Below are 15,493 nucleotides of genomic sequence, written 5' to 3' on the forward strand. Positions count from 1 at the left end.
AAGATTCTTTGACACACACATGAGGAAGCAGTCTTCAAGATTCCTGAGAAGGGAATACTTGTCTTGTGTAGTCAGCTATTCCTGCCTTTGAACCACATAAATCCCCCACTGAAAACTACTGAATTGGCTTTCAGTACATTGAGAGATCAATGTGAACGAATTCCTCAGACTCTGAGCAACCCTGGGGAAATGACAAGTCAAATACAGTATTCTGTTTAGCAGACGGGGAGACAGAGCTGCCACCACAACCTGCCATGTAGCAAAACCTCCCACCCACCCAACTGTTAAGGATGCTGTGAAGAATAATGAAAGAATAGATGTGGAAGGCCTGGTGGTTGTGGTGAGTTCTGGCAAAAAGCCATGCATTTGTAAGCAAAACATTAATGACTATTTATTGAAAACATTGTAGGGAAATCATTTATATTATATGTAAAATTATTAAATTATGACAGATTAGAGACTCAACAGAATATGCAGCTGAGTTACATTACACCGATAGTTCTCAAATCTGAGCATGATCAAACTTGTTAAGATGCAGGTACCCAGGTTCCACCCTCAGAGATTTTGATTCGGTAGATCTGTGAAGTTTTTTGTTTTGTTTTGTTTTTTTTTTTGCGGTACACGGGCCTCTCACTGCTGTGGCCTCCCCCGTTGCGGAGCACAGGCTCCGGACGCGCAGGCTCAGCGGCCATGGCGCACGGGCCCATCCGCTCCGCGGCATGTGGGATCTTCCTGGACCGGGGCACGAACCCGCATCCCGTGCGTCGGCAGGCGGACTCTCAACCACTGCGCCACCAGGGAAGCCCTGTGAGTTTTTTTTTAAGCAAGTGTTATAGTTGGTTCTGAGGCGGGTTATCTGTGGTCCACATTTTGAAAACATTCTTCTAGAAAGATAAGGGGCTTCTTGAACACCTTGAATTAGGAGATTGTAAAACAAGAGCACAAATGATACTCAGTTTTTCAAAGCATACCAGGAATGTGGACTATGCGGATGAGCCTTTCTAGGTGCGAGGGAGTTTTCAAATGTCTACTTTGCAGTTGAGATCCCCTTATACTGGAGTGATATGAAGCAGCAGAAAGTCCGTGTGGTTGAGCTACAGCCTGATAATTCAGAATACAAAACTGTGGCAAGCAAGTTTAATGAGACCTGTGCACACCTCATCATAGAGAAGGTAAGCCTTCCGCTGACATGGAGTTTCTACACGGTGGAGATAGAGGTATCATCGTCCTGGATAAATACACTTTCATTCACTTCCTATCACATTTTTACCCAGAATTAGAAATATTTTACGGCAATTAGTTTTTAAATTCTAGATTCTACTCATGTCACTATGATTACTGAGACACTGAAATTCTTGTGTCAGTTATTACAATATATTAGATTGTAATATATTAGAATAATAAAGATATATGTTTACTTTGTGAAGCAAGCTAATAATAACTCCTAGATATGGCTCCACAGTTGGAGTTGATAACTAGCAAAGTTGGAGTTGATAACTAGCACATCAGATCAGGATTATGTGCTTCTGCTCCTTGCTTCCTTGATAATCCAGCGGTCCTTTCCCTGTTCATTTCCCTTATTTTGGCATCTTCTGCTTTTAAACATTAATTTAGAAAGTTTCCTTTTTGAAATTATTTTTCTCCCTTGACTTCTAGGACAGTATTATTTTGATGCTTTCTTCTCCTTCTTTAACTAATGTTCCTTTCATTTTCACTGGCATCTGTTCTTCCTCTAAACCCCTAATCCTAGGTAACCCACAGGATTTATATTTTGGTATTCTGTCTCTGCAGTTCACCAGGGAACGTTTTTACTCTTCTTGGCTGCAGCTATTATTTCAGTGTTGATAGCTCTCAAATCAACATCACCGACCTGGATCTTTGACTCAAGTTCTAGAACTTGAGTTCCCAAGTGGCCTAAAAAAGTCTCCACTTGAATATCTGTCTGCTAAATCAATTTCCCTAAAATCTAACTCATCTCATCATTTCCCCTTCCTTCCTGCTTTCTGTCTTTGGTTCCACCACTTTCTGAGTAAAGCTAGAGATCTTTGAGTACCTTCCCTTCATCTGTAATAACAAGTCTGCCAGTAAGGCCTGCATTGTCTTTCTTTGCAAATTTTCTCTTATTCCCTATTTGTACTGCCACCACTCTGTTTATTCATGTACTTAATAATACATATATTATTATTATTACATAATAATTCAAAAAAGATTTGAAGCGTACTACAAAGATATACCTTCAGATAACATAAATATGGACAAAAAGAAAAGTAGGGCAGGGAAATTAAGATAATTACAGAGGTATTGTTAGTTCACAAAAATACATAACATGACGTCCTAGATAGTTACTAGAGGAGGCCCTCAAATTTGTCCTTGATCTGCCTAGTAGACAAAGTAAAGAAGTAAACACTCAGCTATAAGATTCATAATGTCCATAAATCAAAGAGCAAAGCATTTGATCAGGAGACTCAACAGTTTTTCACAATACTGAGACTGACTCCTGAAAGAGTTCTCCTGTGAATAAGTACTAGAGAACATCTTCAGAATCATCCTCACAGTAAATTCAGTATCAAATTTTATACCATTTGTTTTTAATCCCGCAATGTAGGAAGGAGAGGCATAGGTTAGAGAGATTGCTGAGTCACAGGTATGAAATGTGCAGTGTGGGTAATATAGTCAATAATTGTATCATATCTTTGTATGGTGACTGATCATGGCTGGGCTTATCTTGGTGATCATTTTGAAATATATGGAGGTATTGAATCGCTATGCTGTGTAACAGGAACTAGCAGTGTTGTAGGTCAGTTATACTTCAAAAATAAACAAACTCATAGAAAAAGAGATCAGATTTGTGGTTACCAGAGACAGGGGGTATAGGGAGAGGGAACTGGGTGAAAGGTAGGCAAAAGGTACAAACTTGCAGTTATAAGATAAATGAGTACTGGGGATGTAATGTACAACATGATAAATATAATCAACAGTGCTTTCATACACTATATTATGTGTGAAAGTTGTTGGGAGAGTGGATCCTGGGAGTTCTCATCACAAGGAAAAAATTTCTTTAATTTTCTATCTATATGAGATGATGGATGTTCACTGGACTTACGATGATCTTTTCATGATATATGTAAGTCAAACCACTATGCTGTACATCTTAAACTTATACAGTGCTATATGAACGTAAACTATATCTTAATAAAACTGGAAGAATAAATAACCTTGCCAAGTAGATAGATCCCTGTATGTTGAGCAAAACAATTATATGTGGTACCAAGAAAATGTAATTCAAGTACGCAGCTCTTTCATGGTCTGGTTCTGAGACAATAAGTTTCATTAAAGATACCAATTACAGTCCTCTGGGAGTGGCTGACTGGCACACTGTGATGAGATGTCAAGTCCAAATTGAGCAGGACCACCCAGTTGACCAGAAATGTCTGCATGGGCCCTGGAGTCTTACCATGTGTTGGCAGACCTTCACCAGAGAAATGACTTCACTACCCTTTTGTAGTGGAACCCTTTTTTCAAATAAAATCTTATGTGAAATCCCAGTCTATGACACCAGTAAAAGCAGAGCTAGGCTGTACTTAAGGCACCTCTGTGGAGGTGTCTAGTAGTGCAAAAGCGCTAACATGAGAAATGGGTGGTCTGTCATCCTTCATGACTGTCATGTCTTGTGACGACGATTTTTTAACACCCATGAACTTCCACCTAGATTCAACAATTTTGTAACATTTGCTTTTTTTCCCCTCACTCTGTTTTTCCTGAAACAATTGAAAGTAAGTTGCAGATATCATGACACTCCTAAATATTATAGCATATGTATCCTAAGAATAGAAACATTCTCTTAAATAACACAAATATCATTATCCTTTATAATAATATCCAATAGAAGGTCAATATTCAAATCACCCCTGTTGCTCTAAACAGCTTTCTTATAACTTCCTCCCAATCCCTGCCCCCAATCTGGACTCACACATTGCATTTTGTCATTGTGTCTCCTTCATCTCTTCTGATATAGAACAGTACTCCTGCATTTTTAAACATTATATTTCATGACATTGAAATTTTAGAAGAGTTTAAGCTAGTTGTATTGTAGAATGTTCCACATTCTGGCTCTGTCTCACCTAGATTTTTTAAGAATCCAAGCAGTTTTACAGATTCTAGATTTGTCTGATTGCCCATGGTGTCATTTAATTTATTCCTCTATCCGCTTTATTTATGGTAAGCTTGGAGTTAGGTTGAAAGGCTTGGGTAAATTCAGATGAATATTTTTTGCAAGAATATATTTTGTAGGTGAGGCATCAAAGAAGCTTTATTTATTTATTTACTTTTATTGAACTATTGTTGATTTACAATACTGTGTTAGTTTCTGGTATACAGCAAAGTGACTCAGATATGTGTGTGTGTGTATATATAATATGTATATAATTTTATATACATATTTACCCTTTCATCCCACTACTTTTCAGTCCTTCTTGTATTTCTGTGCCTCATCTGGGGTCATTTTCCTCTGGCTTTAGTATTTCTTCTAGTGCAGGTCTGGTAGTGATGAATTCTCTCAGTTTGTCTGAAAATTTATTTCACCCTCATTCTTTGAAGGATATTTTTGCTGGGTACAAAATTCTGAATTGGTAGTCATTTTCTTTAAGCACTTTGAAGAAGTTACTCTGTTATCTTCTGACTTTGTTTCACTCTGCACTTCCCTTCTCTCCAGGAACTTGGCTCAAATCCTTGTTGCCTTCAAACAGACTTTTTTTCCCACTAGCTCTTCTAGTAGTTGTTGGCAAGAAGTTTGGTCTGATACAAGTAGTCTATCATAGCCAGAGCCTGCTGCTAAAATAAGCCTACTAAGTAAAGCTTAGAATTTATCCTACTAGGAATACAGACTCAGATTACTGTGTTCAAAATTACTTGAAATAATTTTCTTTGTGTGGTTATTAAATTTTAAAAGGGTTTGTGCTCACTTCAGCATATACACTAAAAAAGGGTGAGAAACAAGAATAAAAGGACTAAGAAATTAAGAATGGTTTCAAAACTCGGTGTGAATAAAATTTTAAGGCTTTTAAAAATGAGTAAAATAAATAAGATTTAAAGTAAATAGAAATAAATTGGAAGTAGTTTGAAGATTAGAAACTCAGTTGTAGGTAAAAGGAAAAATAAAATTTAAGATTATAAATTGGATCAACAAAATACATGATAATGCTGAGACTTGGAACTAGAGGGAAAACTGTATCTTTTTTTTTAATTAATTAATTTTATTTATTTTTGGCTGCACTGGGTCTTCGTTGCTGCACGTGGGCTTTCTCTAGTTGTGGCAAGCGGGGGCTACTCTTTGTTGCAGTGCATGGGCTTCTCATTGTGGTGGCTTCTCCTGTTGCGGAGCACGGGCTCTAGGTGCCCGGGCTTCAATAGTTGTGGCACAAGGGCTCGGTAGTTGTGGCTCGTGGGCTCTAGAGCGCAGGCTCAGTAGTTGTGGTGCATGCAGCATGTGGGATCTTCCCTGACCAGGGCTCGAACCCACATCCCCTGAATTGGCAGGTGGATTCTTAACCACTGTGCCACCAGAGAAGCCTGCAAACTTAATTGTATTATGGTGTATTAATTGTATCTTAATTAAAAACGGGAAACCCAAAACTGAAAAAAAAAAAAAAAAGAAGAACCCAATAAAGGCAGGTAATAATAGTGTCAGACTCGAGAGTTCCCTGGACTGGAAGATTCTGACCACATGGAACCTTCACCTTGTGCCTGTCCATGAGGGTCCTTGCCTCCCTTACCCACCCTTCACTCTTTCCCAAGTCAACCTTATGAAACTGCCACCACCTGGTGATTAGGGGAGTGTAGAAACTGATCTGCAACCCAAGACCCAAGGAGTTTCCACCACAGCCCTGGAGGCCAAAGAGTATGGTCAAAGCATGGCCACTTTGGTCTATAACCAGATCCCCTCCCACCAGGATTCATGCCCCACTCTTCCAACTGGACCAGAGATTAATTTTCACTAATTAATATCCTTCTTGCCTAGACACTAGTGCTTCTCCCACTATTAGAATACTCTCTCACTGGAGGAGAGAGACAAAGTGACATAGTGAGGTAGATGGCAACAGGAGCAGTTAGGAGTTGAAGAGGCTTTGGTCAGCCAAGTTCAAATAATGAGGACTTAAGATCCTAAACACTGTCTGCTCTCATGTGGTACATAAAAGATGTTTAAAATTAAATTAACGTTCTTACCAAGGCCTGTTTCTGTGAAACTCTGGATCTAAAAAGACTTCTGAATGTAGAAATTTGCCATCTGGCATTGAATTTGCTGTTTTTTGTAGTTTGTATATACTTATGAGAAATAATGGTCGTGTTTCATCTGTTGTATCTTGCCAAGGGCTCTTGGCACTGACAGCAAATTTTTCCTTATTGATTTGCAGATTGAGAGGATCCAGAATCCAGAGCTCTGGAAACACTACCAGACAAAGAAAAACAACATGGACGCCAAAAATGGCCAATTAATAAATGAGAAGCTGCTCTTCCATGGGACAGATGCCGACTCAGTGACACTTGTGAACGGAAAAGGCTTTAACCGCAGTTATGCTGGAAAGAATGGTAAGGACGCAAGTAATCTGGCTGCTTCAAATGAGGTGTCAGCCATGAGAACCCAAGCTGGCTGGGGACAGTGTGGATGGTGGTGTGTTCTCTCATTGTTGGGGGCCATGTTACAGCCAAAGTTTTAGGTTAGACTCACTATATTTCATCCCGAAGGGACTGACTGGCCCTTCAGGGTGGGGGAATGATTTTTAAGAATAAAAAACCAGGGACTTCCCTGGTGGCACAGTGGTTAAGAATCTGCCTGCCAATGCAGGGGACACGGGTTCGAGCCCTGGTCCAGGAAGATCCCACATGCCACAGAGCAACTAAGCCCGTGCGCCACAACTACTGAGCCTGCGCTCTAGAGCCCACGTGCCACAACTACTGAAGCCTGTGTGCCTAGAGCCCATGCTCCGCAACAAGAGAAGCCACTGCAATGAGAAGCCCGCGCACCACAACGAAGAGTAGCCCCCGCTCGCCTCAACTAGAGGAAGCCTGCACGCAGCAACGAAGACCCAACATAACCAAAAAAAAAAAAAAAAAAAAAAGAATAAAAAACACACACAAAAAATTTAAAAGAAGCTTTAGAGAGAACTGAACATTATTTTAACATTATTTGACATATTGGGTCAACATGTCAAATTATAGACTAAATTGAAATCCTTAAAGATGTTTTGTTTTTCTCTTCACAGCTACGGCATACGGAAAGGGAACCTATTTCGCTGTCAGTGCCCATTATTCTGCCAGTGATACATACTCCAGACCGGACGCAAATGGGAAGAAGCGTATGTATTATGTGCGAGTACTCACTGGATCCTACACAGTTGGAAACAAGTCATTAATTGTGCCTCCTCTAAGGGACCCCCAAAATCCTACTGACTCATATGACACTGTCACAGATTGTGTGCAAAATCCAAATTTATTTGTGGTATTTTATGACTACCAGGCTTACCCAGAGTACCTCATCACTTTTAGATATTAACATTTTGGTATCCTTTGCAGAAGATATTCATCTATACATAGCTAACTGTAAAGCAAGCTGTAGGTTTTTTTTCTCTTAACAGCTTTTTCTAAGATCAGAGGACCCTTGTCACTGAAATCAGACATTCTCCAGCCTCTCTTTCAAAACTGGAATGAACCTCTCTTGAGAATTTGAGAATTTAATTGGATAACTTAGAGTTACAACTGTGTGTCCTCAACCATGGATATCACATCTGTAGACGTACAGGTGTTTATTTCCAGGAAGGAGAGTATAACATTAATCTGTCTTTTTTTTTAAATTGGGGTATAGTTGCTTTACAATGTTGTGTTCGTCTCTGCTATACAACCAAGTGAATCAGCTATGTGTATACATACATCCCCTCCCTCTTGGATCTCCCCCCACCCCCCGCCACCCCACCCATCTAGGTCACCACAGAGCACTGAGCTGAGCTCCCTGTGCTATACAGCAGGTACCCACTAGCCATCTATTTTACACTGGTAATGTATACATGTCAATCCCAATCTCCCAGTTCATCCCACCCCCACTTCCCCCTCCACGTCCACACATCCGTTCTTTACGTCTTCATCTCTATTCCTGCCCTGAAAATAGGTTCATCTGTACCATTTTTCTAGATTCCACATGTAAGAATAACATTAATCTTAAAGGCAGAGGACACAGTGATATAACTTCAGCTGCCACTGAGAGACAGCTGGTATCATGTCAGGACTCCATACTGCTGTGGGGAGCACAGTATTACTAAGTGGGTGGGGCTGCTGTCTTCCCTGGGTGCAGGGATGGCGTCTAATTTTCTTTATCCCTGGGCTGAGGTCTGTGCCTGATGTACAATAGATGCTGCATAAGTGTTTCATAAACCACTTAAGAATGAAGAAGCCCTGTCAGACTCCTAACCAAAGTGGGAACCATCTCTTCAACACCCTTGACTTATTGTCACTTTGCCTCAAATCGATGAGATTCCATGGCAGGGAGCTTTTTCACAAAGCAGCCTATGGACATGTGGGACAGCTCTGGTCAGGGCTCTGGGACTGCAATGCAGCCACGTCCTGCACAGTCTAGGGGGCTGTGGTCTAGCTTGGGGACTAGGTGAGCTGTATCCCATGGAGTTGTGCAGTGCAGCAGCCCTGTTTCCAATTGGTTCTTTCTAAAGTTGAACCCAAATCTGCCTTTTTATAACTTTTATTCATGGTCTTAGTTCTGCCCAGTGGAAAAAAGGGATAATGCCTGCTATATTTTCAGTATGAAGCCCTTCTACTATGTTAAGATTAAATGAATCTAAGGGTATTAAATAGCACATTTTCCTTGGCAGCCTAGCTTCTGATGATTTTAAAGCCTTGTGCATAAATAAACCAAAGGAATTAAGCAGTCATATTACTAATTTGCTAACTCAGTAGCTATAGGATAGTAATGGAAAGTTTCTTTTTTAACTTCCTCAGGTAAATTTCAGATTCTAAAACTGTTTATTGAGTGCCTCCATTAACCAGGTACTATAAGAGGTGCTTTCACATAACAGTATTTATTTTCTTCCCCCAAACACTCTTGTGAGGTAAGAATTATACCCCCATTTTAAAGCTGAGGAAACTGATGCTCAGAACACAAGAAGCTTCCTTGCCTTAAGTTGCCTGGGTAACAGGCCTCAGAGCCAGCAACTGAATCTGGGTCTCTGTGTCATCAAGCCCCTTGCTCTTCCCACTATAGAACATGGCTTCTAGATTAATGTTACTGATTCAGGAATATCTCAGACAATCTGTGAATTATCCTCATATTTCCTTGGCCTTGTCCCTTCTGGCTTTGGTTTTCATTGTAGAGTCTCTTTATTTGAAGTTCTATAGGCCAAGAGGCCAGAGCTATGCCCATGGGGAGCCAGGACAGATGATGAACTTGGATGCTAGGGGTCACCAGGAGGATAAAGGCCCCAGGGAGCAATGCCTGCACTTCAAGAAAAGGAGGTTGAGGGGGCCATAGTTGCTGCTTCATTAAACACAGATGTCTTGAAATTTTTCTTGCTGTTGCTGTTTTTTAAGTGGATTGGCAAAGACTTCTTATTGCTTAGGAGTAGCTTCCCAGCCACTGGCATCTGAACTTGGACTTGACAATGAATGTAAGAAATAAAAAAGGAGAGACGTGCTCTCTAATTTGTTCTTGTTCTCCAGTGGTTTGGTTAACTTAGGCAAGGCTGAATATCAGGGTGTATTGCACCAAGTATGATGATTCAGTCTGTAGATGTTATAGTTACCCTCAGTCTAAAGACATATGTCATACAACACAGGGAACACGGCCAATATTTTATAATAACTGTAAATGGAGTACAACCTTTAAAAATTGTGAATCACTGTACTGTACACATGCAACATATAATATACATCAACTATACTTCAATAAAAAATTTTTAAAATAAATATTTCCTCCTTTTTGAATAAAATGCTTGGAAAATGTTATTTGGTGGTTAAACATCTTTATCCTTTAGGGCAAATACAGGAGAGCTTGATGATAAACACAGGCCACTGCTGATAAAAGACCACAACTAAACATGACAGCATCAAGGTATCCTCACAGTATCAATAGCATTCAGCTGAAAATTACAGGAAGGGCACAGTACAGCTTTAGTTCAGTAAATCTGAAGGGCAGATTGACCCCAAGAAGTAGCCCCTGCTAAAACACGCCCACTTCGAGCCTGTGTTAGGTCTTGGTGGTCTACTCCAGGGCCAGAGATTCTTAAACTTCTTTGCTATTTGAAGCACTTCAGGTGCTTGCTGAGACTGCAAAATCTGGCCCATCCCAAAGGAGGCAAATTCTATAGCTCTAGAGTGGTACCCAGACATCTGCATCTTCAGCAAGCCCCTCAAATGATTCTGATATCCCTGATACCCAGAGCTGCTTAGGACTTTCATGGGCCCCAGGCAATTTTGCCTTTGTAGGCCCCTTACTCCATGAAAAGTATTAAACATGATACTTCGCTACTGCATTGGTATAAACATGAAGGTAATGAAACTAGATTATATTCTTTTTTTTATTTTTAAAGAAACTAAAACATTTCTGTAGACCCTAAAAGCTCAGGGGCCCTAGCTACTTTGCCTTCCGGATAGATCACCCTGCTTATACGTGGATACTGTAACTTTAGGTGTAACACTTCAATCCCTCTAACCCCTGGAGGGTCAACGTATTAATATTTATTTAATAATTGAGTTCACTCATTCGGGCAGGCTCTTCTGAGAAATGCAGGATGAAATGGGACCCTACTTGGTGGCTGACCATCTCTCCCTTTGACTGTTTTTTCTCCTTCCCACACTCCCCAGTTGCAGATAGCCAGGATCTCTTGCCGTGTCATAATCTCTATCTCTACAAAATTAGGAAATTATCTCCCAACACCCATTTACATTTCGAATGCATTCATATCAATGTCTTAACTCTCTACCCAGGTCTCTGCATGCCAGAAACTACTACCTCTAACTGAAATCAATACTTTGCCCTCAGAACAGCTTTCAAACCTTTCTGACCCTAACATACACTAAGAAATACATTTTATATCAGGCCCAGTACACACACAGATATAACTGAAAAGATTTATGAAGTATATTTACTCTGAAAGAAATTTTTCCTGGACAGTTTCACAAAATAATACTTATATTTTCTATTGAATTAACTGAAATTACATATCCTGCTCCATTAAAAAAAAAATGCTGGTCTCACCCACTAAATTGATTTTATGACTGGTTAATGGGTCACAATCTACAACTTGAAAAACACTGGTCCAAGTAATAGCAAATATAATAAAATATCTGGGAGGGAGCGGGGGAGGGAACCCTGGGGGAGGGAGCGGGGGAGGGAATTCTGTGTGAAGGAGGGTATGGGGTGCTCTCAGTGAGGGCAGGTGTAAAAAAAATATATAGCTGAAGACAAATGTCTATTTCTGCGATAGGGATATACCTACTACAGGTAACAGACATCTCACCTTTAGCCACAACATCCTCTGCCCCAGTGTTTCTGAAGGAGTATCAGCCAACAAGGTCTCCTTTTTAAAAAATCCACTCAAATATTTAAGCAGCACCTACCATGTGCTGGGCACTGATCAAGACTCTGCAAATATACAATAATCAAAACAAAGTCCAAACCTTCATGCAGTGACATTCTCGTTGGGGGAGACAGTAATCAAATAAATAGGCAAATATATAGTAGTCAGATGGTGGTAAGTGCTACAGAAGGGTCTTTTTTCAGACCCTTCTTTTCCTGGGCATGTTCATTTCCCTTCCTCCTTTCTCCCAGAAAGTACGTACTCTCTTGGGATTTACTGATACCATCAGTTTGACCTGAGAAGGATGGGGCCAGTAGTCAATTCTTCTTAAAAGGTGACTTTGTGTATCTTTTCTGTTTTGAATGGTTACTGAGTTCAATATGTTTTTATAATTTTTAAATTCTTACTTAGACGGTAATGATAATAATTACCCCACATACTGCAAATGTAATGAGAGTGGGATCAAGTTCACTAAGCCAAGCTTTTAGTTAGTTTCAGGAGTCAGTAGCATTTGGTCCTTTTTATTCCAAGGCTGGTGTTCCTAGATGTCCCAGTTCCTTACACAAGGAGGCCTCTTATTGGGCCCCCACCTACTTTTCTCCTGATTGGTATTCTGCTCTGGATTACAGGGGTTAACCAGTGAGAATTCTACGGATTTGAGAAATGTGATCACTTCAGATCAAGGCTAGACTTCAACCTGCATTTGAATTAAGAGATCAAGAACTTAAAACAATCATAAATCTTCCCACACCATCTTATGACAAAGAATCCATGATAACTACTGAAATTAACAACTGCACCCCTACCTCCCAAAAAGCTAGAATTCACCCAATGGATGCATTAGATCAGGAGTTAGCAAACTTTTAAAGTATTTTCAGCTTTTCAAGCCATACTGCCTCTGTCACCACTCAACTCTGCCACCGTAACCCTAAAGCCACCACAGACAATATGTAAATGAATGGCATGGCTGTGTTCCAATGCAACCTTATTTACAAAAACAAGCAGCAGGTGACCCCTGCTGATGGAGACACTATTTCTTGGTGAGAACACTAGGGGCTTACATTTGAGATAGGCTGATGAGATAGGAAAGGAAAGGCAAAGGCACTGAAGAAAGAGGCCTACCAATAACAAAGAGCCAGGTTGTCCAAAGAGCAACGTGTATGCAAGAAGGTGGCAAGAGACTAAAATGTTAATTAGGTGAGAACAGGACATTTATAAGCATATGCAAATTGCCCTTTTGCCATTTCATCTTTTATTTTAAAACTATATTATTTTAAAAATATTCTTAAAGTATTACTGAAAAAGTTATTTTCTATTAGAGTCGCAAACTTCTTCCTTGAATCAAAAGTTGTGCCACTATCCTGGTTACCTGTGGATTCACCAAGCAATCCAGCAAGTCATCTGTAGAAATGAATGTTTGGGAAGGGGCCACAGTACTATTTGAAGCAATTTGTTCCACAACTGCATTCTCACTTTCACTCATCATTCGTTGTCTCTTGGTACAATGCAATTTTCCAAAGCGTTTTCCATTTTTGCCAACAAAGTCTTCACCATCACTTTCAAACATGCCTCCTCTTTCTGAGGGTGGTTCTTGGGAACCTGGTATCACAGGAACCAGATCAGGACCAAAGGGACTTGCTGCCTCCTGTTTAACTGTTCCCAAGGTTAAGTTGTGGCTACTAGTTTGTGCTCCCTCCACGTGGTTGTGCACATTTAATTCTTCCTTTATCACGTACTCTCCGTCTGTGCTCAGCGCTTGGGTTTCTACTACCTTAGATGTTCCATAATGATCAAAAAAAGCAGAAACGGCTCCATTTAAGTAGCGACAGTTGACTTCATGGGATGTTTCCTCAACCTAAGGAAAAAGAAAAACTCTTTAAAATGGCTATAGGCACTTACATAAATTGGAAAACAAATGTTCCAGCCGGGATTGGTTTATCACAGGATACTAACTGCCATGATGAAAACCAGAAGGGACCTACCTCAGTTGGGTTTAACCAGGCTCTAGTATCATGTGGATTCTCTGCAGTTTTCAGGGCACACACAAGCATGCGGGTGATTGCCTCTTCTACCCGGGCTTGGTGGTCCTCTTCCTAAATCAAGGTTAAAAAAAGACACATTTTTTCATTTGTCTCTGTGTCTCATTGCTTAAAACAGAGTAGAGTCTCTTAATTGTGTGTTCTGTTCTCTCATTAACATAAGATTTGTTACTGAAGGAATATGTTGTTGGCAGACCACAATTTTTATGTATTCACTCTCCTCTGCCATCTAGAAGAGTTTCAGAATATTTCACCAACCAAATTTAAGTGTGTATCCTATCTATAGACATAGACCTTAAGTATGAACCACCTTGTGGTTTTTTTCCCAATATTTTCCATTCTCTGACATGTTTAAAGTTAAAAAAAAAAAGAGTATTACATACAAAGGAATAATCACTGTAGAGCAGTGGTCCCCAACATTTTTGGCACAAGGACCGGTTTCACGGAAGACAGTTTTTCCACGGGATGTGGGGGGTGGATTGGTTCAGGCAGTAACATGAGCAATGGTTCAGGCGGTAATGCAAGCGATGGGGATCAATGGGGAGCGGCAGATGAAGTTTTGCTCACTTGCCCGCTGCTCACCTTCTGCTGTGCGGCCTGGTTACTAATAGGCCGTGGACCAGTATCGGTCCGCGGCCCAGGGGTTGGGGACCCCTGCTATAGAGGATCATTTTGATAAGCTAATTTCTTGAGGAACGGGAAATAATTATAATAAACATTCTTGGCCACAATAATGAGATGACTAAATATCTAAATATGTCTTTTTAAAGAGACAATAAGTATAAACTATGGTATTAATGATAAATTACATTATATATATATATGTGTATATATATGTAAAATTTTTGGGCTTCCCTGGTGGCGCAATGGTTGAGCGTCCGCCTGCTGATGCAGGGGACGCGAGTTTGTGCCCCGGTCCGGGAGGATCCCACATGCCGCGGAGCAGCTGGGCCCGTGAGCCATGGCCACTGAGCCTGCGCATCCAGAGCCTGTGCTCTGCGCTGGGAGAGGGCACAACAGTGAGAGGCCCGCGTACCGCAAAAAAAAAAAAAAAAAAAAAAATTTTCTTTTTTTGGCCATCTTTTTTCTTGGCCATGCTGTGTGGCTTGTGGGATATTGGTTCCCCAACCAGGGATTGAACCCAGGCCCTCGGCAATGAAAGCAAAGAGTCCTAACCACTGGACTGCCAGGGAATTCCTAGTGATAAATTACATTAAAATCAATAGTTTCGTTCATCAAAAGATACCATAAAGGAAAAGACAAGCCAGATGTCTGTAACATATATAAGTGATAGGAGATGAATATGCAGAATATATAAAGAATCTGCACACATCAATAAGACAAATGACCTAATTTTTAAAAAATGGGCAAAAGACATGAAGACAAACATGTCAAAAAAAGAACAATTATAAGGTTAAAAACACAAGAAAATAGGCTTAGCTTCATTCATAATCAGGGAAATGCAAATCAAGAAACCCATGAAACTGGCAAAAGAGGGTCTGATAATTCCAAATGGTGGAGCAATGTGCTTGACAGGAATCTTGTTGATGGTGGAAAAACATGTAGGCATTATTTTATAAACTTGAGTATTGTGTACCCTATAGACCAGCAACTCCACTCCTAGATATATACATATATACATATTCTCTAGAGAAACTCTTGCACATGTGTACAAGAATATTCTATTTATAAAAGCAAAAGAAATTGGAAACAACCCAATTATCAACAGAAAAATGAATCAAATTGTAGTACATTAACACAAGAGGATATTATATCATGGTGAAAATGAATGACCAGCTACGTGTGACAACACAGATGAATCTTAGAAACATAATGTTAAATTAATAAAATAAAGGCAAATCCCCAGGATGAGATACC

The 15,493-nt window shown here is 40.1% G+C and overlaps 2 protein-coding genes across 3 annotated transcripts in view; one reads left to right on the plus strand and one right to left on the minus strand.

Annotated features, from left to right (window-relative positions):
• LOC132424742 (protein mono-ADP-ribosyltransferase PARP14) overlaps positions 1-10,950 on the plus strand; it is a 49,304-nt gene extending 38,354 nt beyond the window's left edge. Inside the window, exons 15-17 of the mRNA XM_060010761.1 lie at positions 1,039-1,172; positions 6,411-6,585; positions 7,260-10,950. Coding sequence (XP_059866744.1) covers positions 1,039-1,172; positions 6,411-6,585; positions 7,260-7,549 — 599 coding nt within the window. The 3' untranslated portion in view covers positions 7,550-10,950. The remainder of the gene's footprint in view (positions 1-1,038; positions 1,173-6,410; positions 6,586-7,259) is intronic.
• Positions 10,951-12,880: 1,930 nt separating this feature from the next.
• Positions 12,881-15,493, minus strand: part of HSPBAP1 (HSPB1 associated protein 1) — a 53,730-nt gene continuing 51,117 nt past the window's right edge. For both annotated transcript variants that reach the window (XM_060010763.1, XM_060010762.1), the window contains 2 exons: positions 13,559-13,669; positions 12,881-13,431 (listed from right to left, as the gene is read on the minus strand). In XM_060010763.1, coding sequence (XP_059866746.1) covers positions 12,892-13,431; positions 13,559-13,669 — 651 coding nt within the window. In that variant the 3' untranslated portion in view covers positions 12,881-12,891. The remainder of the gene's footprint in view (positions 13,432-13,558; positions 13,670-15,493) is intronic.

Source organism: Delphinus delphis, chromosome 4, assembly GCF_949987515.2.
Source record: "Delphinus delphis chromosome 4, mDelDel1.2, whole genome shotgun sequence".
NCBI classification, from domain to species: Eukaryota; Metazoa; Chordata; class Mammalia; order Artiodactyla; family Delphinidae; genus Delphinus; species Delphinus delphis.